Here is a 24,540-nt window from a genome sequence, read left to right as displayed (position 1 = left end):
TGAATGTGTCTCTCGTGTCCATGGGCATGAGTACACTGGTTGTTGCTGACGGCTGATAGTGCAGCGTTGCCGTGCCGTCGTCCTTTTTGACCAACAACTGGTGTTCTAAATAGTCACCTGTGCGGCATGTGTACGGATTTGGTCGTACTCCGTAAGGTCGGGTTGGCATCCATTTGTATTCCAGCTTGTCCCAAAGGTGCACAGGGCACGTGGGATAGATGCAATGGAGCCAAAGCACATGTCGGTGAGTTGGGTCGTCAGGGTGTGCCCCGGGGGCATCCCCTACCGTTGGCAAGACGCGGCGTTCGGGGTTCCATTCGGCGCGAAGGATCGAGATTAGAAGTTCAGGAGTGGTGATGTCTTGCCCATATCCCATGACGGGTAGGGGTGTCACTTCTCCATCCGAACTTTCCGAAGAGTCTGAGGTCTCTTCGTCACTGTCGCCACCGAACACTTCGTACTGTGGTGGTGGGATCCCGTAGTATTCCGGATGTTCATATGGTTGAGTTGGGTGTTCCCAGTCTTCTCCCTGGTCATCGTTGTGTGGGCTTTGTGTTATCCTCGGGGTCGTAGGACTGGGACTTCGCATGCTTTGAAAGGTTCGGCGAAGTCCTCCGACCCTGGGGGTTTGGGCCACCCGCACTAGTGTTCGTGCGGCGGCAATGTCTTCGGGGATCTGTTGCAACGTTGGTCGTCGGTAAGTCCCGTCAAGGACTCTGTCGCGAGCCCGTTGCATCACCGAAACATTTCGTTCTCGGGGCTTCTGAGGGTACCAGCCCGATCCCTGCTTGTCAGACAGGTGGATCTGGCACGAATCATCGTAACATCCCGAGAAGTGTAGTAGCTCGTGTCGGACGGGTTCCTCCCGTGTGGCTACTTGAGCTCGTCTGTCGGGGATTGGTTTCCAGTTTGACTTCTTCTTCTGGGTGCATTTGTTTGCGAAGTGTCCTGGTTTCCCACAGTTGTAGCAGGTCTTCTTTTTGTTTTTGTCGTCGCGTGTTGCGACGTCAAGATCCATGGGTCCGCTGTGATGTCCATAGGCCGTGGAGCGGTGTCGGTAGGGCTTCCCCTGATTGGCTCGTGAACTTTGAACTTTGACATTTCGTCCACCTTTGTTGCCTCGCTCCAGTCGGCGTTGGTAGTTGCGGTTGTCGATCTTGATTGCCATTTCCACATATTCGTTGAATTCGTCGGGCTTGTCGACTTTGCTGAGCTCGTCCTTTACATCTTCTCGAAGTCCGTCATAGAAGTATTCCATGAGGGCGTTGTCTCCGAGATCGAGCTTTGAGGAGAGTCGTCTGAACTCTCGGTTGTAATGCATGGCCGATCCGGTCTGCCGGAGATTCTTCAGTTGTCTTGTGGCAGTTCTGGCTTCGTCTGGGTCTCCGAAAGCGGTTTCCAGGGCGTTTTCGAAATTGTCGTAGCTCTGGAAGATGGTATTGGTTCCTTCGTCCCTGTCGGCTTCTCCTTCGTGGTCGAGGTAGTCCCTGAGGGTGGGTTCCCACCATTCAAAGGCTTTCCCCGTGAGGAGGTTGCCGATACAGAGGATTTGCGGAACAGCTCCTCCGATAGAAGTGTTGACGCGGAGGTAGGCTTTGGCTTGGGTCAGGAAGGAGCGAACGCTTCCTTTCTGACCGTCAAACGACTCGGGCTTTGGGAACTTGGGGGCTCCCGCGCCGGCCTGCTGGCGTATCTGCTCTCGCAGTTGCTGAACCTCGGCTTGCATTCGGGCAAGCATCTGCCCAGGGTTCTGGGTCGCACCGCTTTGGGTAGACATACTGCTCGTTAGTTGTCAAAGGTAACTTACCGAACAGGAGTGATCAAAATGTAACGGAGCCTGGGTAGGGTCCTAAGGTTTGCTGTTGCTTAGGAGGTAAGCTAGGCTTGACGAGCAGTAAACGATTCAACAAGAGTCCGTTAAGAAGCTTTGAAGACTTCTCATTCAGATGAATGCTTAGATTGATCACTGAAGATCTGGCTACCTACTCTCGGGTAAAGACTGTAGTATATATATCCATCCAGCTCTTCATTGATCTTTACCTGATCACTTGGATCACCGTGATCCTCGTGAGCCTGGCTCGCCTGGATCACCGTGATCCTCGTGAGCCTGGCTCGCCTGGATCACCGTGCTCTTCGTGATCCTTGGGTGCACGTGCTCGATCACGTGACCCCTCTTGTCCTTTCCTGGGATTCTGCCTGTCGTATGCATGACAGGGGTCCTGCTGGCTTCCCTTTGGTCCATTCGTTGGGCGGCCTGCCTTGCGGCCGTCCTTGGTTTGTAACACTGGCCTCTTTATATTGCTCTCGCAACCAAGAAACATTGATAGTCCATGTTGAGTCTGTGACCGTACCAGTTGTCTCTGACACTGGAAGCTCATTCGTTTTGTTGGCGATATCCCTGTTCTTCTCAGCACAAGCTTTTATGGCCTCTGAGTTACCTGGGTCAATCTGCAGTTGCTTGATGGCCTCGGTGGCCTGGTCATAGATTTGCTTAATCACTGGGGGCGGTTCTGGATGAACATCCTCTTCCATACGCTGCTCACTCTCGCTGTCACTATCATCATCTTCCGCGAGGAGATCTTCCGTCCCGTCCCAAAGCTCAACTTGGCTGAGGAAGCGTTCTTCCACGCCCAGGTCCTCTGCGGCCTTCTTCAACTCTGTACCCACGTTAGCAGCTTGATGTTGTGTTTCAAACAGGGTATGTACTTGAGAAAGCGTTGTCAGCCGCCTCCTTTTCTTTCTTCTCTACCTCCTCGTCGTAGTTCAGCGGTTTAGGTGCTATCAAGCACCCAATCTTCCGCCACGCCTCCAGGCTCTCGTCGTCGCTAGGACTCTGGCTGATCTTGAGCATTTGCGTCTGTTCGTCCGCCGAGCAAGCGTTAATACGTTGGATCTCAGGCATAGCCGCTTGTCGCGCCTGCTTGACTGGTTCTGCCTTTTGGTCCAGGTCTTCATGTCCATCCCAGTCCCTCACGTCATCGATGAAGTGGCTTGCAACGTTTGCTTTATGTGCGGCCTTGGCAAGCTCTGTGACATGATGTCAGAGCCGCGTACATCATACAAGCTATGAAACTCACTTGAAAAGGCCTCCTCCGCCGTCTTCTTTGCCTTTAAGTCGTCTGGCGTATCCGAATACTCAAGCAATTTTGGAAGGATCAGGCATCCTATTTTCCTCAAGGCTTTGAGAGCCTCATCATCACCCGCTTCGCTGCTAACTTGTAGCGCCTCACGGGGCTGATTATCTGGGCATTTGAGGATTCGTTCAATCTCAGAAGTAGCATCCTTTCGTCTCTGCGCTAGATTGGCTACTCGTTCCTGCTCGGCAGCTTTCTTCGCAGCCTCGTTTCTGAGAAGGTCCGGCTCTTCACTGTTAGCCGGGGTAAGAATGCCGTGCGGATTGGTAGACATGATGTAGTTAAGATGTGAAGGTAAGAAAGAAGAATGATGAGCGACACACCAGACGCGCCTTATATAGTCAATATGTTCTTCGTAGCAAGGCTCTCATACCACACGCCGAAAGCCACTATAGGCACCAGGAACCGCGCACATCACCTCTTGTAGCGTATGTATGTACTGTACAGCACTGTACTGTACACTACACTGCAGTATGTCCAACGATCACAGCCCATTTCTGATCAGCTCCGCCGGTCTTTCAAGAAACCCCAGAAACAACCCTGCAGACAGCACTTGACTCTTTTGTACAGTAAAATATGCATTTGCTTACGAAAGTGGCTCAAGTTGCAGCGGTCTTTCTCCCTCCCAATCCCAGTCCTTTCCCACCTGTTGCTGATGTTGCAGGCCACCGAACAGTCAACGGGTAAGCCGGCATGAGGATGTCTCATGCGTGGAAATGGCTCGTAGAGTACAATGAGGCTCTCAAAAGATGATCATGTGGCAAGTTACAGTACATACCAGCAGCAGTAGTGGGTAAGCATGGAGGCACCCAATCAGAAGATATGTACTTAGGACGTGTAATGGAGTCAACACCCAAGGGTAGACGGTCAGGTCTTCCGGACGGCATTTGAGCATTCATTCACCTGACGAGGACACTTCAAAGCTTCTTGACGGAGCGTGTGTGATTGTGCCAAAACAACGGCTGCTAACCAATACATAACCAGCCAACAATATGTTTCATGGCCCAACAAACGTTATGACCGGCTGAAGTTTCATCGCCACCGCTCGGCTCATCAATGACTGGGGAACTGCCCATGGACCTTGCAAATGGGCTGGCAGATTTGCACAATTGGATTCTCTTCTCCTCACGTACCGCATAATTGTGGACGACCAAGTCCCGTTCCAAAGTTCTCTTCCTCTCTTCGAGCATACAGATCATTTCTTAGCCGACCATGTCCGCTAAAAAGTCACTGGGGTGGGTTCGAGCAGCACGGTCACTGCGGTTGCCCTCTTCAACCTCCCTGTCGTGTCTTACCCACCGGCACCCGGCCAGCTACGAACGCCACGGAATTATGTCAGGACAGGCAACAGGACCGTGACCTACCAGCACAACATGATGTTGAGTACCCTGACGCCAATATTCTGTTTTGCCAAAGCCGTAGAATTGTGCATTGGCGCTATAGTTGCCCCTATAGCGGTGCCTCAACTGCCACCATTTGACTCGCCCAACACTGCATTAAATTGCTCGGAACAAATATGCCGTTCAAAGTTCCACTTCCTCGCCCGTGTAGAGAGCCTTGCAGTCTTGCACGAAAGCGTTCGACACTTCTGGTACTCTCGTGACAACAATGGTGTTGATATCTGAGTATTTGGCGATTTCGTAACAATTCATTGCTGCTCCAATTGGCAATAAATGCACAACGCCTGCGTTCAGCTTGGGGCCAAAAAGGTACCATTTTTCCTCCACCAAGAGCCGGGCCGTTTTATCTACGTCCTCTTCCTTGGCCTCGCGCTCGATCATCCAGCCAGTTTCATCGAGCCTTTTGAACAGAATGTTTCCTGATTGCAGCTTTTTCGAGCTTTCCAAGCTGTCATCCTCTCTTCTGCGTTTGCGGAGTCCGGCGGCTGTTGCACTCCCAGGTATTGGTGTCGTCGCAGTTTGGGTGCAGGGCTCTGCGTCCGCCATCATCTCATCCGTGGTGCGCACTAGCTCCGTCTGGTTTGCGTGGTCGTTGGCCTGCTGCAATATGACTTCCTCTGCGCCGGCCCACAAAGCTTCAGTCTCACCAATATGGAAAATACGCATGGGGGACCAAACGGCAAGGAATGATTCTAACGAGCCCGAGGTACTAGGCGCCGCACACAACCATTCCAAGGTGAGAAAGATCTTGTCATGCTTGAATGACGCCTCGTCTGGGAAGCCACAGCGGTGCCGCAGTACGGACTTGGAAGAAGGAGGCTCGCCCAACAAACACGAGGAACACGTCTCCGGCCGACCAGCACGCACCAAGCTGTTTATTCGGTCGGATTCGAACTTGAGTTGCTTCGCGTACGATGCGAACTCGTACCATGCGCTTTGGTTGCTTCCGTTTGGACGAATTTTAGCCAGCAGTTGTGCGTCAGGCTTTTGGGGTGGGACTGGCATTTGTTGGAAATGAGCCCTGGCAAAGATCCACAATCTCAACTTGGCAGCGTCGAACGAATCGCTCCCCTTGAACGCCTCTCTCAATGCCTCCGCTACCGATATTTTAGGACGACCGACCAGGCGTAATATGCACCGGCTGTACTCGGCCAATACATTTATATCAGCGAAAAAGGTGAAAAATGAGGGAATGAAGTAGGGTAGCTTGCAAAGCCGATTAAACAACTGCTCCCGCCAAGCCTTGTCTTGCAAAGGAAATATCCTTCCTGCATATAATAGGTGGTCGATATGATCCCTGTCACCTGAATCATATCGTGGGCATCGCATCTCGAGCTGCAGCACCACCTCTTCCGTTATTTGCTGGACGATCTCTGGGTTTCCCTGTGCTATGAATTGCAGCCAAAATTTCTCCATGTACCTCCAGTAGTTCAAGACTTCCTACAGGACTCTTAGAATAACAATTCTGGTGGTTGGATTGGTTACACACCTCTTTGCATTGCTGATACAGAACTTTATGCATCACTTTAAGAAGGAAACCGGAACGGAGCCCTTCGTTCGCAAGAAGGCGGTCAAGGTGGCTGGCGTATTCCTCATGCCTCAGCAACAGTATCACACACTTCCGGGCATGGTTCGACGATAGATTTTGAAACAGAGGATTTGAGGAAAAGCTGTTGAGCCATAACTCTGCGTCATGGCCAATAGATATGTATCGCTCTCGAATCCTACAGTAAGTCTCTGTGTCCTTTGCACGCACTTGGCGATTTTGGTCTGATCGTCTTGATGGCATCCTAGACGTGAAATTTTTGAATCTAGACGTATTGATTTTGAGCGTTGGGTAAGTTGTATTGTCCTCTGTCTCTGAAACTTGGGCTCCGATCGGCTGGAGCGCCAAATGAGGCGGCTTCCATTCCGTTCGCCGCTCAATCGAGCATGTGCTTGCAAGCACGGCAATATCCGGAGTAAAACACCGAAATGATTCAACGCTTTTTAGAGAAAGCCGGTTTCGACCGCATAAATGGGCCGAATCTCGCTTTGAGAGACCGCAGTCTGTAACGTACTGTACAGATTCCCGTTGCCGGAGTTTACCTCACCGCGCAAACTTGTCAGGGATGCCGTCAAATCGAATAACGCAGCTATTCACCCACGGCACAACACAACAGTCACCACCCACAACGCCAATATCCGTCAACGAGATCAGTGCTGCTTCGCACGTTCTCCCCAAGCCAAAGGCGATCGTAGAAAAGGCGACAGGGTTCAAGGACAAAGGCAAATCATCACGTGGACTACTTCCTGGCATCGATTCTGCTCGCTCGACAACCACTGAACCGACCGAAACAGGAAAACCCTGGAATGAATATGCCGAGTTATACAAACTGAATGATTTGGAAGGGAAAGCATCTGTGGCAATACGGAAACGCGTTCCACGGACAGTGGTTATTATCCAGGCTTTCACGAACCAAGAGGTTGAAAGTACCATCCGCAAACAGCTCGAACACAAAAATGTCTGTACCATAATTAAGAAATTTACAGACTCAAACAAGACCTATACAGTGTTCGAACATATGGACCTTACGTGGGAACATATCATCAATTGCTTTGAATTCCCGAGCGAGCTTCAGCTAGCATCTCTTCTCGGTCAAGTATGGCTACTTCTGGAACATGCCTCTCTCTGCACTATTGGACTGTACTAATGTCATTAGCTCCTGGAAGGATTGATGTTTTTGAACAGCCATCAGCTTGTTCACGGCAATTTGCTCCCACGCACTGTCTGGGTGAACCGACGAGGGGTCGTTAAGCTAGGTGAGATAATCCTAATCTCAAACTTCTGATGCTTACGCAACGGGAAGCTCTGTGCAGAAGTTACACTGCTTTGGACTCAGATCGTTTGAGACAAGACATATGTTCGTTCAAAGATCTACTTTTTTTGCTACTGCAAAAGAATACGGGCCCGGGGTTAGAGGGCGACCGATGGGTCAACTGCGCGAAAGTCATCGGTTTCGTGGAGCTCACTGCCTCTGAGGTGCAAGCCAAAAACTCAAAGCTCACACCAGAAACGCTACGGAAGGTACGAGACATTGCTACTTTGGGTCTTCCCATGTTGACTTTCTTAGCATGCGATATTCACGGAGCCCAAACAAGACGAGCTCTGGCAAGAGTCGATTCTGGACCTTGTCGAAAAAGCTCATGTGAGCACTCAGCGACGATATGAACTAATTCTCAACACTTAGAGACTGCACTATCCAGATAACATGCTTGCGGTCATTGCTGGCTATGGAAATTGTCAAGTTATTTGCCATAGTCTTTCCGTCGGTGCTTGTGGCCTTGTTTTGCATCGCCCACCGCCCTTCTGGTAGGCGCATGCGTGCGGCATCATCACTTCTTTGGAACAGGCTTGTGTATGGGGTTATCCTTCAACGTCACTCCATGCTTGGTCCGTGGGGAATAGCTGCGACATTGTGTTCCTTGCTCTACATTGCTGCCAACGTTTGCTGCATCTGCCTCACAATCTCCATAGAAAAGGATGCTGCGCATCGTGTTTCGCTGGCGTCAACTCGAGAAGCCTCCGTCAGAGCGGCCTACCTGGCATTGGTGAACGCCATACCGCTGTACTTATCTCCAAATATTTCGTATCTGGCCGACTTGTTTGGTCTGAGTTTGTCGGATTTTCGTGCGCTGCACCGCGCTTGTGGCGTCTTGTGCTCCGTGCTTTTTCTTTTTCATGTTGCGACACAGGTGTGGGAAGAGACATTGGCAAAGAAGGAGCTACCGTTAGACCTTAAAACGCTACTGGTAGCTCGCCCGCCACTGTTTCTTTTGTTGCATATCGCTAACTCACGCAGGCGGTAACATCTCACCTAGCAATTATCGTTCTGCCAGCCGCGAGGCTTTTTGTCGAGTGGGTCCTTGATTCGAGTGTGTACGAGCTCTATATTCGAGTCCATCAACTTCTCGCTATGGTGGTTGGGTACAGTACTTTGAGGTACCTGCTCCCTCTTCCAGGGCTCGACCCGAGATATCTTTACGCCTATGGTGGTCTTTCTGGCTTCCTCAATTTGGTCTACAGTAGCATGGTCGTCTACAGGAATAAAGCTTACGGATGCCACTGGACAACTGCAACGTTTCGGCGAGATGGGCGCTCAGTCCATGCCATTGTTCGCCTGTCTAGACCGTTGTGTGTCAATCCAGGCCAGTATGTGCACCTCTGGATACCAAGAGTGCAACTGCTGTCGAGTCACCCTTTTGCGGTGTTAAGTTCCACTATGGCCATTCAAGCGGACACGCTGGAGTTCCTCATAGAGCCTCGAAAGGGCTTTACGCGCCGGCTATGGCGGAAACTTGATACAGACGGCGTGGAGGCAAAGCCGGGTCGCAGTGTTTGGGTTCGCTCGAAGAACAGTGACACTGAGTGCACACATTGGGCTATGATTACGGGCCCACATGGCCAGACTGTAGATTGTCGCGGCTACAGCACAGTGTTTCTGGTCGCCTCTGGCTTTGGAATCGTGCCTATTCTTACCTATCTCAATGGCTTGACGAGACGTAACCCGCTTAGTTGCACTCGTAGAATACGCTTAGTTTGGGTTCAACACGGCCTTGGTTAGTTTTATGCTTAGCTTCTTGTATTCGAGCTAATGCTTCTAGAATCGGAACTGCTCCTCGCTCAAATCAACAAAGCACTGGTAAAAGACAGCACAGAAAGGGTTAGTCCACAACGCGCCGACTGCAAAATACTGCCATTAATTCATTAAATAGCGCATAAGAATCTTGATTTACAAGGATGCGCACATCCGCAACAGGGAAAATGACAACGAGCGGAGAGACCCGGCAAAGGCGGAATCGGAAGAGGGAACCACATACACGGGTAGAGTGACTACGAGCACTAAACAGCTTGACATGGTGCAAGTTCTGAACGACGAACGTATCTTCGAGGATCCGACACAATGCCACTTTGACTTTGAGGAGGACGGAGAAAGTGACCGGGAAAGCCTTCTTGTCTTGGTTTCTGCAACACCGTGGGTTCGGGACAAGCTGAAGCATGCCGTCTCCAAGTCTGCCAAGCGAATAACACTCAAGCACTTGGACTACCAGATAGATGAGGAGCCTGCTGATGCGGTTCCTCAGGTCAGCAGCATAGCCGCAGGCAGGGCTGCAGTAGTTGACATCTCGAGGCTTTTATTTGAGAGACTTAGACAGTAGATCGCTACCTTTTGAAGTCATTCGCTGTATTATGTGGGCCAATCCCGACTGTATCAGCTATTGGACGACATTGCGGACCAGATCGAGGCAGTATTGCGTTATGAGGTTGCTGTTGCTGGCTAGGTCCTCCTCCAACTCCCACGTCGGGCAGGCGTAGTGACACCACTTGATAGCGTAATAAACTCTATTGTGTTGCGTTTCGTAATGCGCGAGAACGCGTTCTATTTCTGCGGGGCTGACATCCGCAGCACGTGGTCGCTGCTGGATTTCCTGCCATAGCCGAAGGCCATTTTTGTCACGGTACAACCAGTGCAATGCATCGGCGTTACCCGGCCAAGAATCACCCATGGGCAAGTCGATCTTAACACCGAGGAATTGTCCATGCTCCGTCTGTACTGAACACAAAATCTCCTGAACGGCCACGCTGGGCGACCAGGGCGTTTGTAACAAGATTCTTTTGCTAAGCGGTCCGTCGGTCAAAGCAGGCATTTCATACAGGTAAACGAGTGAGGCAAAGAGAGACTCTGCGTGAGAAGAGAGTGACAATTGTAACAGCACAAAGGCCAGATCCTTGAGCGATATTGTTGGACAACAACATGGCCGCATCAGCATGTTCCTGTAGCGCCGCGTTTGAGACGCTATCAGCTCAAAAGTGTCCACGTACCAGTACCAAACTACTGTACAGTATTCAGCACTCCGAAGTTCAAGTTCAACGACGAGGAGACGGAATTGGCCGTAAGCAACTATTGACTGCTGCAGCCTGTATTTAAAGCGTTGTAGAGAGCACTTCACTTCCTCTTAGATCCGACTCGCAATGGAAAGCCACAAGTATGTGCACGTTGACGAGACCGTCGCAGCCTTGGGCAAATACTACGGCTGTCTCTCATTCTCAGCTGTATTCACAGATTGTAAATCATACTAGCGCCACGAAGAGCACCACTTTTATAACATTAAACTCGTCCATGGCGCAGTCGAGGGCCTCATACGGGACCTCTCTGCCATGGATGGCCACAGATGTTTGGAGACCAAGTGTCTCTTCTACAATCCCCAGTCAAAATGCTTCACATAGATGGCATAGCCCGTCGCCTACACATAGGTGGCAAAGCCCGTCGCCTACAACAATGATTGTGGCCGCAGATGCCATTCAAAGCCAAGCATTAGCTAGACTGTGTCTTCTTTTCTCGCTGCTACATATACTAATGAGTTTTTAGTAATATGGCATAAGTTGTAAATGCCAGATTTAGGTAGAATAGTAAGTCTGCTTGGGGTACAACGTGCCCGGCAAGAACTTGTAAGTCCAAGGCGAGGTCTCATCAACGCCCGGTAGAGAATACAAATCACATTGAACAGCGCAGGAATACGGCGATCGACTCCCGAACCTAGCTGTATACTATTTTGATATCACTCTCAAGTGCCACTACTTGGCATGTTGCGTCTGATGTTGGACAATTGTGAAATTGGCCTCTCGGTAGGGATCGCGATTCGCAAGAGAAAACACTTGATATTGAGGGAAAGAACAACTAAATATCCACCCAGGCTAATCGACAGAACACAAAGAGAACGGAATTATCAGTTGTGCCAGTGACCCATCCATGTTTTTCGAGCACTCTGTGCTCGGCGCTAATGCCAATCCACGCCGGGTATGAGAAGGCCACCACAAAAGGTGTCTCCAAGTAGGGCAAGTTGGTCAGGCTTTATGCGCTCGCCGTTGACCCAGTATGCGTAGCAGCATTTTCGACTGTTCTCGTGGTAGTGCGGGTGGTGACACATGTTACGACGCTGGGCTCGTCACACGCATCGGAAGTGGTCGCTGTGCGTGATTTGGCAAGAGTAACTGTGTAATGACAGGTATATGTACCCTCTTGGGCACACAAAGCGGTTGCAATAAGACTCAGGATGACGAACGCCTTCATTGCGGCAACTTCGAGTGGACTGGTCCTTCAGACCGCGTGACGATGGCACCAGCATGCTCATGATATTGCCAGGCGTCTTCGGATGGCATACTGGGTTGCTTCTCGCAAAGGTCGAACATTGGCGAAAAATGGATCCTGTGTCCAGTTCAGTGATATACCCGTCGTGGCAGGTTTTGGAACCTACGGTTATCATCGGTAAGTGCCCAGCGTTGAGCTGTTCGAAGACTGCCAGGGCGTCTGATGTCCAATGCTGGCGACCGCAGCCCAAACTTTGCATAGTCTCGTGAAGCCAAATCGCGATATGACTGCGGAGCGCTTCCTGGATGCTAGGTTCACGGACAGACTCGTAGGTCCAATCGACCACTCGAGAACCAAGTTAGGCCGTTGATCCGTTTTGTCCCATGTTGCTGGGTCCAGAACCCTCACCAATCTTGATTGTCCCTGCAGAGGTCACGCGGATGCAAGCAATGGCGAAGCTGATGGACATCGCAAAAAGTTTGCGAACGGCCGAGATAATCTAACCATGGTCAAGCATTCCGTCCGTGCATGAGGACAATGCACTCACCTGAGACATAGCCTCGGCGATCTCGGGCTCTGACAACGGGCATATATCGAAGATGTCAAGCTCGACATACTCATAAACGACATGAACAACACCGCCCTTGTGGTACAGCGCTCGGAGCCGTGCAATATTGGGATGAGCGAGGCCCGCCAGAACCTTGAAGTCTGTAAACTCTTCATTGGTCACAGGTTGTATGACAGCCAGCTGACGGCTGTTGTACTTGCGGTGCTGTCCAACCCACGCCGCGTTTTGCTGCGTCGTGTGCATAGTGGCAAGTTCCATATAGTCACTGTCAGGATCTCGGTCCAAGTAGCACACAAGTTGGGACTCTGTGGTTAGTTCGACCTGAGTGGTTCGAAATGCGTTTTTCCGCCTGAGAAACATGCTGCCGTGTAAAGTTGGTCGCCGCTTTCTCGGTTTGAAGTCGCTCTCGCCTACTGCTGGTAGAGTGGGCCAGGCTCAATGCAACATAACCAGAGGGTAATAGCAGTAGTACACGGTACCAACTTAATGGGGAGCCATGTCTATTTAAAGTTACGAACGCCCTTGTCGCCCTTTGTTTTCGCCCTGGATACCCCGGCCAACCCCGACCGAACGCCCCATCCCGCAACTCCTCACACCTAGCGCATTGCAGGGATCCTGCTCTGCTCCCCTTGGGTGCCTGGCAGCCACAGGGCGTATGGTTTAGCTACGCATATGCATACGCACCATCGCACAAATCTTGCCGAATAGTCTTGCGTCCATCATTAAAGCATGCACCATTGTATTGGCCTGCGTTGTTGACTGAGACGGGTCGGAAAGCCGAACGTTCATGACTGATGCTCCTCTACAATACAATAGACCAGCGGTGATGCGCTGGGAAAACTTTCACTGTTGTTGCAAATTAAGCAGACTCGGATCCAGGCTGCCTCCGGTGTCCAGAGTCTGATCGACCGACTGTAACGATTCGTCTGCCGCCTGATTTGGTTCGTTCAGATGGAAAAGGTTGCGGAGCCTGCTCGTTTACGTTTAGTGGAAACTCGCTCGCCTGGGCTGACAAACGCACGTGCTTCTCATATCTTCCATACTGAAGCGGCGATTAGTCGCTCATGTCCTCGGTACTTTACGCCATTGCGGAAGACTTACATCCTGAAACCGCTATTTGTACTGTAAAGCAGGTTAGCAGCGTTCATGTAACATGATTGGAACTAACTCTCTCACTAGTCCTTAGCCAGGTCGCAGAAGTTCTGGAGCCCGGAAAGCTTCTCCAAAACCGTATGAACTGTGTCGTTGATTTTTTCCTGAACTCGACTGGCCATGTCATTGAACATCTCCTGGACATGATTGGCCAAGTCGTCCTGTTTCTTCTCAAGCCGTTCGTTGCTGTCACAATTCTTTTGGCTCGCTTCCTCAAGCAACTTGAGACGGCTCTCGAGGTTCTGCTCCATGGCAGTGAAGCGATTGCACAACTCCTTCACGCTCGCTATCAGCTCGCTCCGAATAGTTAGCTCGCATCCGACCGGATGACAGTTTCGCCATCTTACTGTGTGGATTGTCCGTTGTCAGGCTCCTGCCCGTACGCAGGCTGTTGGCGCTTCCGAGGGCGGTTGTCTCCTTGTAGATTCGCGAGGAGGTGGTCTATCGGCTCGTTGCGGTCTAGTGATTGGAATTCCGCACTCAAAGCATCAGCACGCTCTCGCTGGCCCAAGACATTAGTCTGTTGGCCTCCTTGCGCGGCAGCGGCATGACTGGGTGGCGCATGTTGTTGGTGGTTGCCTATGCTCTGGCCTCCCGATGGGTTCGCCTCGGCATCGTAAGAGCGTTGAGCCCCCACTGCGTGCTCATTGCTCCCGAGGGTAGGATGTACCTCTTGCCCACGTTGAAGTTCTCCCTGCGCCCGTAACATAAGATCGGACTGGTACATAGGCTGTGGCCGGCCGGACGGATCTGAAACTTGGCCTCTGCGTAGACCATTTAGCATCCTCATTGGGTATCGGGATGCCTATGACCTACTGTGGCACTGTCACAAGAGACGGTGCGAAGCTCGACAACTGAGCCTCAGGCTGGCGATTCGGCTGCAGGCCGAAGGACTGTGACTGAGGTGCATCCTGCTGCAGCTGTCCGATATAGGGTTGTTGCTGGATGGTGGTGTCAGTGAGTTGCTGCGTTGTGCCATGGGATGGCTGTGCGGCAAAACCAGAGGCGGGATGTTGCTGGGAGATGAGGCCGGATGATTGTTGAAGAGCAGCCCCGTGCTGATGTGAGACGAAGTTGTCACCTTGGTGGTCCGCAATGTTGGGATGTTGCTGCTGTGGTGCGAAGCCCGTGCGCTGCTGGGGATAGGAAGTTTGTCCTTGCCTAAGGCCTGACTGCTCAGAGAGGTTCAATTGCTGCTGCAGAGCAAAGGCAGGCCGCTGTTCTTGTCCAGCAGTGGATGGCTGCGTGATAGTGCGAGGCTGTTGTGGGCCGAAATGGGGATGCTGATAAGGATCTGTGGTGGGTTGCTGCGCCGTGTGCGATTGCCGCTGCGAGGGACCAGAGTATTGTTGCAACAATTGGTTCGGCTGTTGTGGTTGCGAGATGCCTCCAGGATGTGGTTGGTGGGACGTCGAGCCCGGTCCCTGCTGTGCAGCGTGATTCAGGGCGTGCTGCTGTAGCTGAGCGTTCGGATGGGAATGATGATATAGCTGCGGCTGGGGCTGCTGTGACGAAGAGCTGCTGCCATTCGTGTACCCGGCAATGAAGCTAGTCTGTGGTCCCTGGAACGCATGGGCGCCAGCCATTGTGAGAACTGCGGGCGAGGCACGGCTAAGTTGGCTGCGGTGTCGCGATCCGGCGCCCATAAATACCCTGCAAGAGATTTCTCCCTTCTCTGCGTCCGTCTGGCGCCCTGCTCGCTTGAACGGGACCAGTCAAGAAATGCTACCCCAGGGCACCACACTCCCACGGGGGCCTGGCAAGGGGTGTAGGTAGGCGCCGAAAGCTGCTTTCGATGCATTGTGGAGGGGTCTCCAGGGGGGGATAAATAGTCCGCGTAGTCCTCGAATCAAAAGTGCCGCTGGCTTGCTTGGACATGAACGTTGACGATGGCGAGCCCACCACTTACGTTCCCCCAGAATCCCCACATCATTCAAGTCTGCGCCGCTGTCATCGGTCAGTACAGTGCCCAGATTGGCCAGTTAAGGTCGTACTTGGACTCGCAGGCGCGAGGAAACGATCAGCTGCGGCTGGAGAATCAAGCATTGCGGGGAACAATCTCACAATTGCACAATGATATCCAGCAGCTACGCAGCAGGATCTTTGACTACGAACGAGATGCACAGCAATCATCTGCGTGGAATCGTACCCAGCAGCAGATTATCGACGCACAGCGACAGCTCGTAGCTAGTCTCGAGCATGACCTAGCTGAGGCGAGGAGTGACACACCTACACAAACATCAACATCGACGCAGACGGAGAGCAACTATGCACCCGCCGTTGAGCAGTCTTACAGCGAGTTAGGCTTAGAGCCTGTCAAGCCAGCGGCGGAGGGCAGCGGATGGGAGGACAGCGGGGAGTCGTAGCAGGCGGAGCATAAATACACGCCCGGACTCGCCACTCTCACCTCGCCGATTGCCCTCTTTTAGCTTTTACCCTAGACTACGCTGGTTGTTGGCTAGCACAAATACATTATAATTATCAGTCCCAACGTTGGATGCTCGTGTGGCGATGCGATTGTCAGTTCGCCGGACTCACCAGCAATTCCCTCCTGCCCGCTCGTACATGGACTGGGCCTGGCAGAAGCTTCGTAAGAAGCGCTCCTCCGATGGCCATCCCCCTTCGCCTGGGTCGATGGACATCCAGATTCAAGCCTTGCGGGGGTTCTCAACCGCGTGCGACTTGACACCAGAAGAAACACAAGCGAAGAAAGGCCCCATTTCTATGGAAGAGCGCATTATTGAGCTGACCCGGGAGAACGGGTCCATGCGTCAGGAGATTGCCTTTTTTCGCGGGTTAGCAGATGCGCTCCAACCATTGCTGCCTGTCATCCAATACCACGTCGACGAGCTCAACTCGGCAATACGCCTCGCAAACGACCGGATTGGCGAGGCCAATGCTCAATGGGATGCCGAAGTAGGGACCGAGCGGCCCATTGGCGGCACTTGAGACCTGCAGTCTTGCGAGCAAAGCCGGTGTGAATGGGCACGGATTTGGCTGGCGTGTTTGAAAACTACTGGCAGGTTGCTATGAGAACGCCAAGAGGGAAATAGAAGTGCGTTGATTGCAAAGCGCACACAGATGCAGGGATAAACAGAATCAGTGCACATCGGTTAGCCGATGCGTACCCAGCCGCACCGAGTCCACGCAAGGGACATTTAAAGATGTAAATCCGCAGAAGCTATATCATGGACCACGCAGCCCTGGCCGTTTGCTGACACGGAGTCTTCCGCTGATTGACTGGCACCGACTTCACAGCTACGGCGGTCGCCAAATGGTCGCTCTGTGACTGTGTAGTACCCTCCGTACCCAAATGTAAACGTCTTTCTTTAGTGGCGGTGACTGGACTTGGCTGCGAGACTGCGAGCCCACCAACAGCAATCGCTACCGTAGCAACCAGGGTCTCTACCTACAGCAATATCTGACACCTCGAAAGCTGTATTGTCTGTGTTGTTAGGCTCCTCTGTGGTCTGTCAGGACAACTGAGAGTCGAATAACTGTGCATGACCTCAGGCCGGTTGGTGTGGGCGAGTGAGAGCAGATTTGATCCTCCCATGCGAGATGAAAGACTCTGACAGGGGTGATGCAGGACGCGCAATAGCCCTGTCGCCATTATCCCTGAGCACACCACCCCTGGGCGAGCGCGACTTTCTGAGCACACCCTTTCCGAGCAGACCACCTTCTGTCAGAACACCACCTTCTACACGCCATAATCTGGCAGCACCACCTTCTTCGATCGCCACTTACTGAGGACACCGCATTCCTAAAACGCCACGGTTTGAGCACACCCACCTTCCTCATGCAACACCCCCTCCCCCACCCCCCCGGGCGAGGGGGGCAAACTCCCCCTCTATTGCGACGCTGTATTGTATTGCATCACGTTTTGGACCACGACGTTCATGTTGAAGCACTCTCTTAGAGGAGCCACTACAGTACATTTCCCACCTAGAGCAAGCTCGGAGGGCACTGCGCGATGTCGCCGGCATGCGCTGCGTGTCCTCTCTGCCGCAGTCTTGGACGTTATGTATTTCTCCCCTGCAAAAGTTGTCCGTGAATCCAGGCCTGCCCTTGCAAGACCGGGACTTGTCTTCTCCTCATGCCATGAGACTCGGATTTGCCGCCTTGATTGCGTCCCTCGCAAGCAATACCGCTGCTGTCGCGAAGGATACGCGTACTTTTGCCGTCCTCCGCTTCACCAACAAACAGCTCACCATTGGTCGTGCCGATCCCATCGTCACTCCGGGCCGGCCCTCACCCCATCTGCACCATGTGTTGGGCGGCAGCGCGTTCAACTCCAACGTCACAGGCACAGATCTCGCAAGGTCCAAGTGCTCCACGGCAAATATCAAGGGAGACAACAGCAACTACTGGTTTCCCTCGCTCTTCTTTAGGGACCCCAAGTCTGGCAAGTATGAGGATGTAGAGATTTACTACGCCCAGGTATACTACTTTTTCGAGCCCACCAATGATGACATCAAGGCGTTTCCGCTCGGACTTAACATGGTCGTTGGCGACGCGAATACACGCTCACCCCCTGCCGGCGGCGCTACCGGTAATCTCGACCCGTCCAGGGGGCCTCTCAACACAGTCAAGTGGGTTTGTCCACGCAAAAGCTACGTTCCCCCATCGTGGCAGGCCGACTCTGATGGTACCAGCGGAGGAATGCCCAATAAGAACAACAAAGCTGAAGGGGTGGGGTTCCCTGATGCGAATTGTGACGAATATGCTTCTCCATTGCGCGCCGACATCCATTTCCCCTCTTGTTATAACCCCCACGCGGGCTTGACCGACTTCAGGAATAATATGGTATATCCATCTAGCGCCGGGAATGGGAAGCTGGACTGTCCAGATGGTTGGATCCATCTGCCACACCTACTTTTCGAGGTTTACTGGAACACACCGCCATTCAGGGACCGGTGGGAGCCTGGTAGGGGCAGGCAACCTTTCGTCCTCTCGAACGGCGATGCGACAGGCTACAGTCTGCACGGTGATTTCCTGTCAGGGTGGGACGAGAAGCTGCTACAGCACATCATAGACACATGTGATGCGGGTACCAGCGGTATGGACAAGTGTTCCGGCTTAACCTACGGGATTAATCACGATAACACGTGTACGATCCAGAGCCCGGTCATAGAAACCATTAGTGGCGTCATGAATGCTTTGCCTGGGAACAATCCCCCCTCCGGCTGGTTCTACGGTGCTCCCAGGGCGATAGACCGTCCCTCGGAGTAGATACGGCTTCTCGTAGGAGGGTTTGAAATGGGATGTCCATCAAATCGCGCATCTCATAGACTGTATCCCACAGAGAGTGGTCTTGGATTTGTAGCTCGAGCCATTGCTTTTTAGTTGGTAGAGGCGGACGGTAGGCTCCTCGCTAGTCGCCAAAGATTAATACTACAATCACTGGCAAATTGGCAATCTCTCGGCGCGCTGAGGGCGTCTTGACAAGCTTACCGCTACGACGAATCTCTAGGCATTGACGCACCAAATAAACTGTCGATAGAATGGGTGGACGCTGTTACCAACTACTATCGCGCCCAACTGCCGCTTCCGTGAACTACAGCAGTACTGTACTCCGGTCCACTTCTGGTTCTACTAACAGGTCATGTGCCCGCCATTGCAGTACAATGATAAGCGCCAGCTTCAGAGGTTTCATTCTCTACGGCAGAGCCTCTATCCAACGTCGTTTTCCACGGATCCTTCGGACCAATCTGCCTGAACGGCGCCAAGGAATGCGAGACACTTTCAAGGGCACCGGCTCCCGTAAGGCTCGCTCCGTGCAGAGTATCTTCTCGCTCATAGAGAAGCCTGAAGCACACAGCTCATGAACAAGTTGAAGGAAAAGATCGCGCCGTCCGGCTACACGACTGTCCGCAAGTCTCTCGGCCCACAGATCCAAGGTCTCCGTGGCCTTTGTACCACAACAGCTCCACAAGGAATTCGAAAACATATCATGAGCTGTATCAACGGCAGAGGTTGCTTCCGCACATACCGCACTCAGTCGCGCCTGCAGCTGAGATCTTTCTGCGCCATTCAGAGCCAACTCGCCCGGCTCGACGCAAAGCAAAACGGTGTGAAGATGAACGCTGTCGCGCTGTCGCTGTGACACCAGGTAGAGAAAATGTCTCTCGGGCAAAAACTCGTTGAGCACGGCCTCAAGAGCTGTAACGTCAACAGGCGAGGTCGTGGACCCCTCCAGAGTCAAAAGCCTGCCACACCAATGGTTGTGACAAAACGTACGACACCCAGTGTGGTTGCAACAACAAAACTCGTCGTCCGAGTCGCCCGCAGAAGTAGGATTGGTGGATGCGGAAGATTCCACAACCATCGGCGTCCCTGCCTCGGTGGTTTCCATCGACCTGACTTTTGCCAAATGGTAGGCCGGAGTGGAGGGAAGTCCCGGCAAAAGGGAAATGGCCTCGCACTCAGTTCATCAATGTTGTCAAAGCCGATCGCGGTGTGTCAAGAGGACAAACGTCTGGATGCGCCCCAGTGCGGAGTCAGCTACCATCGTCCAACGTTCGTGCGAGATTGAAGTGTGCAACAAGCAACGTTTTGTCCGCAAGAGAGGAAGGAGTGTGAGATTGCCATTGCATAAAGACAAAGAGCAACGTGGGCGATGGCGTGTCTTTGTACCATCCCAGTTCTGTGTCTCCACAGTTGGCCGTGCAGGTTCCACAGTCCAACCAGATGGCAGTAAGGGACAAGCTGCATCCGACGCGCGTACGCTCTTCATGCTCATTCGCTCGTGTCACTCGCTGGGCGCTTGCAAGGGCTCCATCCATTCCGCCACTCGCTCCATCGGGTGCTTGAACACCACCAGCCTCACTTTGTTCGATTGAGGCTATGACCGATCACGAACAGTCGCTGCCGCTCCAATCACGCCCCTTAGTGTCACCAGTGATGGCTGGTTCTTGGGTCCAGGGGACAAAATAGAGAAAAAGGTCCAATATCCCAACATGGCCATGCTACGCTGACGGGTGACTTGTAGTCACCAAGGGCTGAGCTGACCGGAACTGAACTGTATTCCTGCTCGGGCGGCTAATTTACTGTAACCGCAGCCATGCGGGGTGCGGGGTCTGGCGGGCAGCCGACGCGGTCGAATTGAAGTCCAGTCGCCCCACTTCATTTGTGCAAACCCCGCCAGCGACCACTTGAATTCCCGCTTCGCTCTTAGCTCAAATCTACACGTGGTGGCCCTCTCGTGTAGAACGCGATTTTCTACTACAGTAAAGTGTCAGACAATTGGCTCCACAGGGATCACAGTTGGCATCGTGTAATTGATGAGAATTATCTTGAAGTGCTATCTGCAAGCGCACGACAGTGCGCTGCTCTTTATACACAAAGGAAATATTTGCTTTGTGGTGCAAAGTCCCTGTAATTGAAGCTGGTGTGCAAATATATGCAACCAGTGTTTGAGCTTTGACCTCAACCGAAGTCAAAGCACAACGCGTGCAGGCGCTCGACCTTAACACACGGATTATAGCATCGGCTTCCGCGGGCAAATATTCTCAGTGCAGATGTTATGCAATATGAAGCTTGCTCTATGTGCGACATAAAGTCTATCATGTAGAGGCTCTGTTAAGGCGATTTGCCTCTATCTTGGATCCGCATACCCACAGTGTCGCCTCGACTATAACTTTGAAACGGCCCTCGGGGGCGATCAGGAGGAGCGTAAGCCTAGGAATAGCGGCTTAGGTGCTGGTGGATGACAAGATCATTGTGTGGGCAGAAGTGTCAGGGGAGAGGATCGAGATCATCCAAAGTGGAAAAATGGAGCACCAGCGACAGGAATTGTTGTCGTTTATCCTTTCGTCTCTCATATCTCTCCATCTGGTAAACCGGCTGCTGTTACATCGGCGGCTAAATCATGGACCAAGCCCAGATCACCAAAGTTGATCTGGCCATCTCCGTCACGCAATGACTTCTGCCAAATCTCGACGTCCACTTCGAGTGCATCCCAGCAGCATTGCAACTGCCACGCTGCACAATTGCCGGCGTCAAAAAGCGTGGAGAGTGTGTCGGGAACCAAGTTACCGGCCCACAGCGGCAACTCACTGGGTTCTACGCTCACCAGCACCTCGTAGACTCCCATGGGTGTCACAGCACCACAATAACGGAACTTGCGTTTCCCCATCCGCTGTCGCAATTCCTGCAGCACCTCTGAGCCCATGAGCGCTGTCACAGGGACCCAGCGTAGGAAGAACCATCTCTGGCAAAGAGCATGTTCCTTCAAGGGAAAGCAAGCAGGGTGCGTGCAGCACGAACTACCTCTGCATGCTGCTGTGGCTGACTCTCCTGGAGTAGGGGGGTCGACAAAAGAAACCTTTCGTTTCAATCCCATATCGTGCACTCCGTTTGAACTCTGCTCGAGTCAGCACAATGCTATCAGCATGTCCCAGGAACGCAAACACACTGTCGTGTTTTGGTCGTTGGTCCTTTCGTCGCTGGCTAACCTCGTATTGGGGTACTCACAGGCATCCACGTGAGAGTTGTAGACTTGGTATTTCCGAGAAAAGACTGTTTGCCTTTCGGTGAATGGTGCCTCTATGTCGCGTGAGTGGGATAAGAACAACTTCGCCGGCGGTGCTGGTGCGATGGCTTCATCTTTGTCGACCAAAAAATGAAGAGGAGAGGGTTTCTAACTCCGAAGAAAACCAGCCTTCGTGTCTTACGTGTCCGTGGAGGATGACATTGTCACTGTCACGTGCAAGGGGAGCAATCCGCCCCACTCCTGGACAGACGCGCCGAATGTCGGTCTGCAGCCGCTAAATGTAATACAGCACGCTACCTGCGTGTGAGTGAAGGCCTATCGGCTAGTAAAATGGCATTACAGCAAAGACCAAGTGAGCAGATTTTACATACATTAACGATCCGCGTCTTTCAGCGGCCTGTGCCAAGCACCACTAGTTGTCAAAGCTTCTCCATACAGTACTCCTAGCAAGCACGATACGCAGCCAAGTTCAATTATGCCGAAAGAGCGTTAATCGAATTTTGGTCTGCAAGAAAACGACGCGTAGTCTCATCCATGCCGAGGCTGCCTGAATCCCAGTAGGCTGTTCACTTATCTGCTGTCCTGTGCCTACTCAATCCGACTTGTCCATAGAGGGTTCCACGATCAGCCAGGGCCACTACACAGTAGCAAAGTTATTCCTGTGTCACTGCTGCAAGCCTTCGTTCCCAGATCGTCTGGCTTATTGTATGCCTGACTACAGAATGAGCCACACCCGGGATGACACGTAATTGTCTGACAGGTCTTTCTGTCAGGAATAAGTCTAAGCCCGGAATGACAAAATTGCCGAGGTTCGTGATCGTTGATATCCGAAATATCATAGAACAAATCCGGCCACATAGCAGGGTCGTATGTATATTCCAGCTGCGTCAACGGAATGCCACTGAGGTCATTCCCGTCCTTTCGATCGCCCATTCTAGGATCAGACGAAACCTTGATAGATACGCCCGTCGGAGGCCGGCCGGCCATGGCCATCTTCAGGCGATAATTTTCTTGGTAGGTTTTCCCAGGTTGCAGAGTTGTAATGGGAAGATTGGCTTCTACTTGGACGGGTGATAAGAAAATAGGAAAGCTGCAGTTGTTGTGCACACGAGCTTTACTAACTGCGTAAGCACTGGCGATGAGTAATGCAAGAACGGAGGCTATAATCATCATATTGTGCCAGCTGAGAGCAGTTGTGTCTGTAGTCGCAAGGTTCAACTGCTGACGTGCGTCCTTTACTATGATGGATAGTCATGAAGACTTATATACAAAGCCAGAAGAGTCTCCTCTGCACTCGCACTCGATAGCTCTCCACATGCTATGCCTCCAAACATCTGTGGCCAAAGCTCGGCTCATGAGGCACAACTTAGAAATGTATGTGTCTTGGATAGCTCCTTGTAAGCTCCTGTATGGCCCCTATGCTTACCATACTGCCACACGGAAGTTGATGATCACAGGGGGTAACCAGCCAGTTAGACACAGTGGCACGGCGCTCCGCTAACGTTTACAAAGGAGACACTTTCAGAACATGACTACTGACTCGGCACTGATACCTACAGGGGGGCAGCATCCACATAATGGCGTCGCCAACAGGATCTACAAATGACAGGACAATACTGTAAGCTTGTAACGGGCTGGGCCCGTGTGGGTCTCGGCTCCGCTCTCGACCGGGATCCACACCAGCTCCGGAGCTCCGCTCAAAAGCTCGTGTTCCTTTCTGCAACTTTCTCTTCTCTTCTTTCTTTCTTTCCTTTTTCCTTAGCTTTAGGATACTCGTTGCAGTCGCTCAGCTAGTTGTCAACACACTCAGTTGAGACCGTTACATTATCCTAAAGCTCCTTTCCACGAGCGCACCATTGATCTCGATCATTGGCAATACGCTGCGGAGTTCGCCGCGCGACGTACGCGTCAAGCGGGAATAGCAGCGCCGGCACCGCTTCAGTGTGCGTGACCGGCGGCGCAGGAGAGTGCCTGGAGAGGCGAGAACCATTTGACCGGAGTCATTTGGTTGGGTTCCTGCTCGGCTTGCCGAGTGTTCAAGCCGGTAGAGCAGAAGGCTGGTAACTTCGTCCCGTACGGAGCAGCAGAGGTAGGGCAGCCGCGGCTAGCCCACGTGCCCGCCATCTACGACGATTGGCGGAAGACTCTTGCGCAAGTAGCAATTGAGTACTGGTTCCTGCGAAAACCTCGTCAAGCGACGAGCAGCAGAAGGCTCTCGCCTGTGGGCGACCGAGCTTTGGATGCGTGCTAGGACATCGTGCAGCACACGAGTAGCAGAAGACTGCTTGCGAGCAGTGCGGTATCGGATTCCCGCTAGGACCTCGTTCGGATAGCGAGTAGCGGAAGGCTCTTGCCTAGGGGCAACGGAGCACAGCTTACCTGCAGAGGCCTCGTGTGCACCACGAGTAGCAGAAGATCCCAGGAAGGGATAGGAAGTCGAGCCGAATCGAAAACATCTCGCCTGATCGAAACACCCGACCTGAATCGAAAGATTTCGATACGAACGACCGGACGAACAGCTTCCCCGATGGAGGCTAACAACCACGATGGAGGCTCGCAGGAGCGAACCTCCCAAATGCTCATGCAAATGATGAGCCAAATGTCGGAACAACTGCAAGCGTTGCGTGCAGAACGCGAAGCAGACCGTGAAGAGGTTAGAACA

The 24,540-nt window shown here is 52.4% G+C and overlaps 5 protein-coding genes across 5 annotated transcripts; 2 read left to right on the top strand and 3 right to left on the bottom strand.

Moving 5' to 3' along the window:
• Positions 1 to 2,351: 2,351 nt before the first annotated feature.
• Positions 2,352 to 3,408, bottom strand: PLICBS_004142 (uncharacterized protein; the record flags this gene model as incomplete). Its single annotated transcript, XM_065600441.1, has 3 exons — positions 2,352 to 2,657; positions 2,707 to 3,027; positions 3,078 to 3,408. Coding segments are annotated over 3 exons (958 nt in total), but the record flags the coding sequence as incomplete, so codon positions are not given.
• Positions 3,409 to 12,022: 8,614 nt separating this feature from the next.
• On the bottom strand, positions 12,023 to 12,475 carry PLICBS_004141 (uncharacterized protein; the record flags this gene model as incomplete). The annotated part of the gene is made up of 2 exons (XM_018328459.2): positions 12,023 to 12,163; positions 12,212 to 12,475. 2 exons carry the CDS (start codon positions 12,473 to 12,475, stop codon positions 12,023 to 12,025), a joined length of 405 nt encoding a protein of 134 aa, XP_018172949.2.
• Positions 12,476 to 13,407: 932 nt separating this feature from the next.
• PLICBS_004140 (uncharacterized protein) lies at positions 13,408 to 13,635 on the bottom strand (the record flags this gene model as incomplete). Its single annotated transcript, XM_065600440.1, has 1 exon — positions 13,408 to 13,635. The coding sequence occupies one exon, from the start codon at positions 13,633 to 13,635 to the stop codon at positions 13,408 to 13,410; it is 228 nt and encodes a 75-aa protein (XP_065456512.1).
• A 2,314-nt stretch (positions 13,636 to 15,949) lies between these two features.
• PLICBS_004139 (uncharacterized protein) lies at positions 15,950 to 16,333 on the top strand (the record flags this gene model as incomplete). The annotated part of the gene is made up of 1 exon (XM_018328232.2): positions 15,950 to 16,333. The coding sequence occupies one exon, from the start codon at positions 15,950 to 15,952 to the stop codon at positions 16,331 to 16,333; it is 384 nt and encodes a 127-aa protein (XP_018173171.2).
• A 1,152-nt stretch (positions 16,334 to 17,485) lies between these two features.
• Positions 17,486 to 18,057, top strand: PLICBS_004138 (uncharacterized protein; the record flags this gene model as incomplete). Its single annotated transcript, XM_065600439.1, has 2 exons — positions 17,486 to 17,980; positions 18,040 to 18,057. 2 exons carry the CDS (start codon positions 17,486 to 17,488, stop codon positions 18,055 to 18,057), a joined length of 513 nt encoding a protein of 170 aa, XP_065456511.1.
• Between the last annotated feature and the right edge of the window lie 6,483 nt (positions 18,058 to 24,540).

Source organism: Purpureocillium lilacinum (assembly GCF_023168085.1).
Source record: "Purpureocillium lilacinum CBS 284.36 DNA, scaffold_3, whole genome shotgun sequence".
NCBI lineage: Eukaryota > Fungi > Ascomycota > Sordariomycetes > Hypocreales > Ophiocordycipitaceae > Purpureocillium > Purpureocillium lilacinum.
The sequence above is the reverse complement of the archived record's forward strand: the minus strand, read 5'-3'. Positions and strand labels throughout refer to the sequence as shown.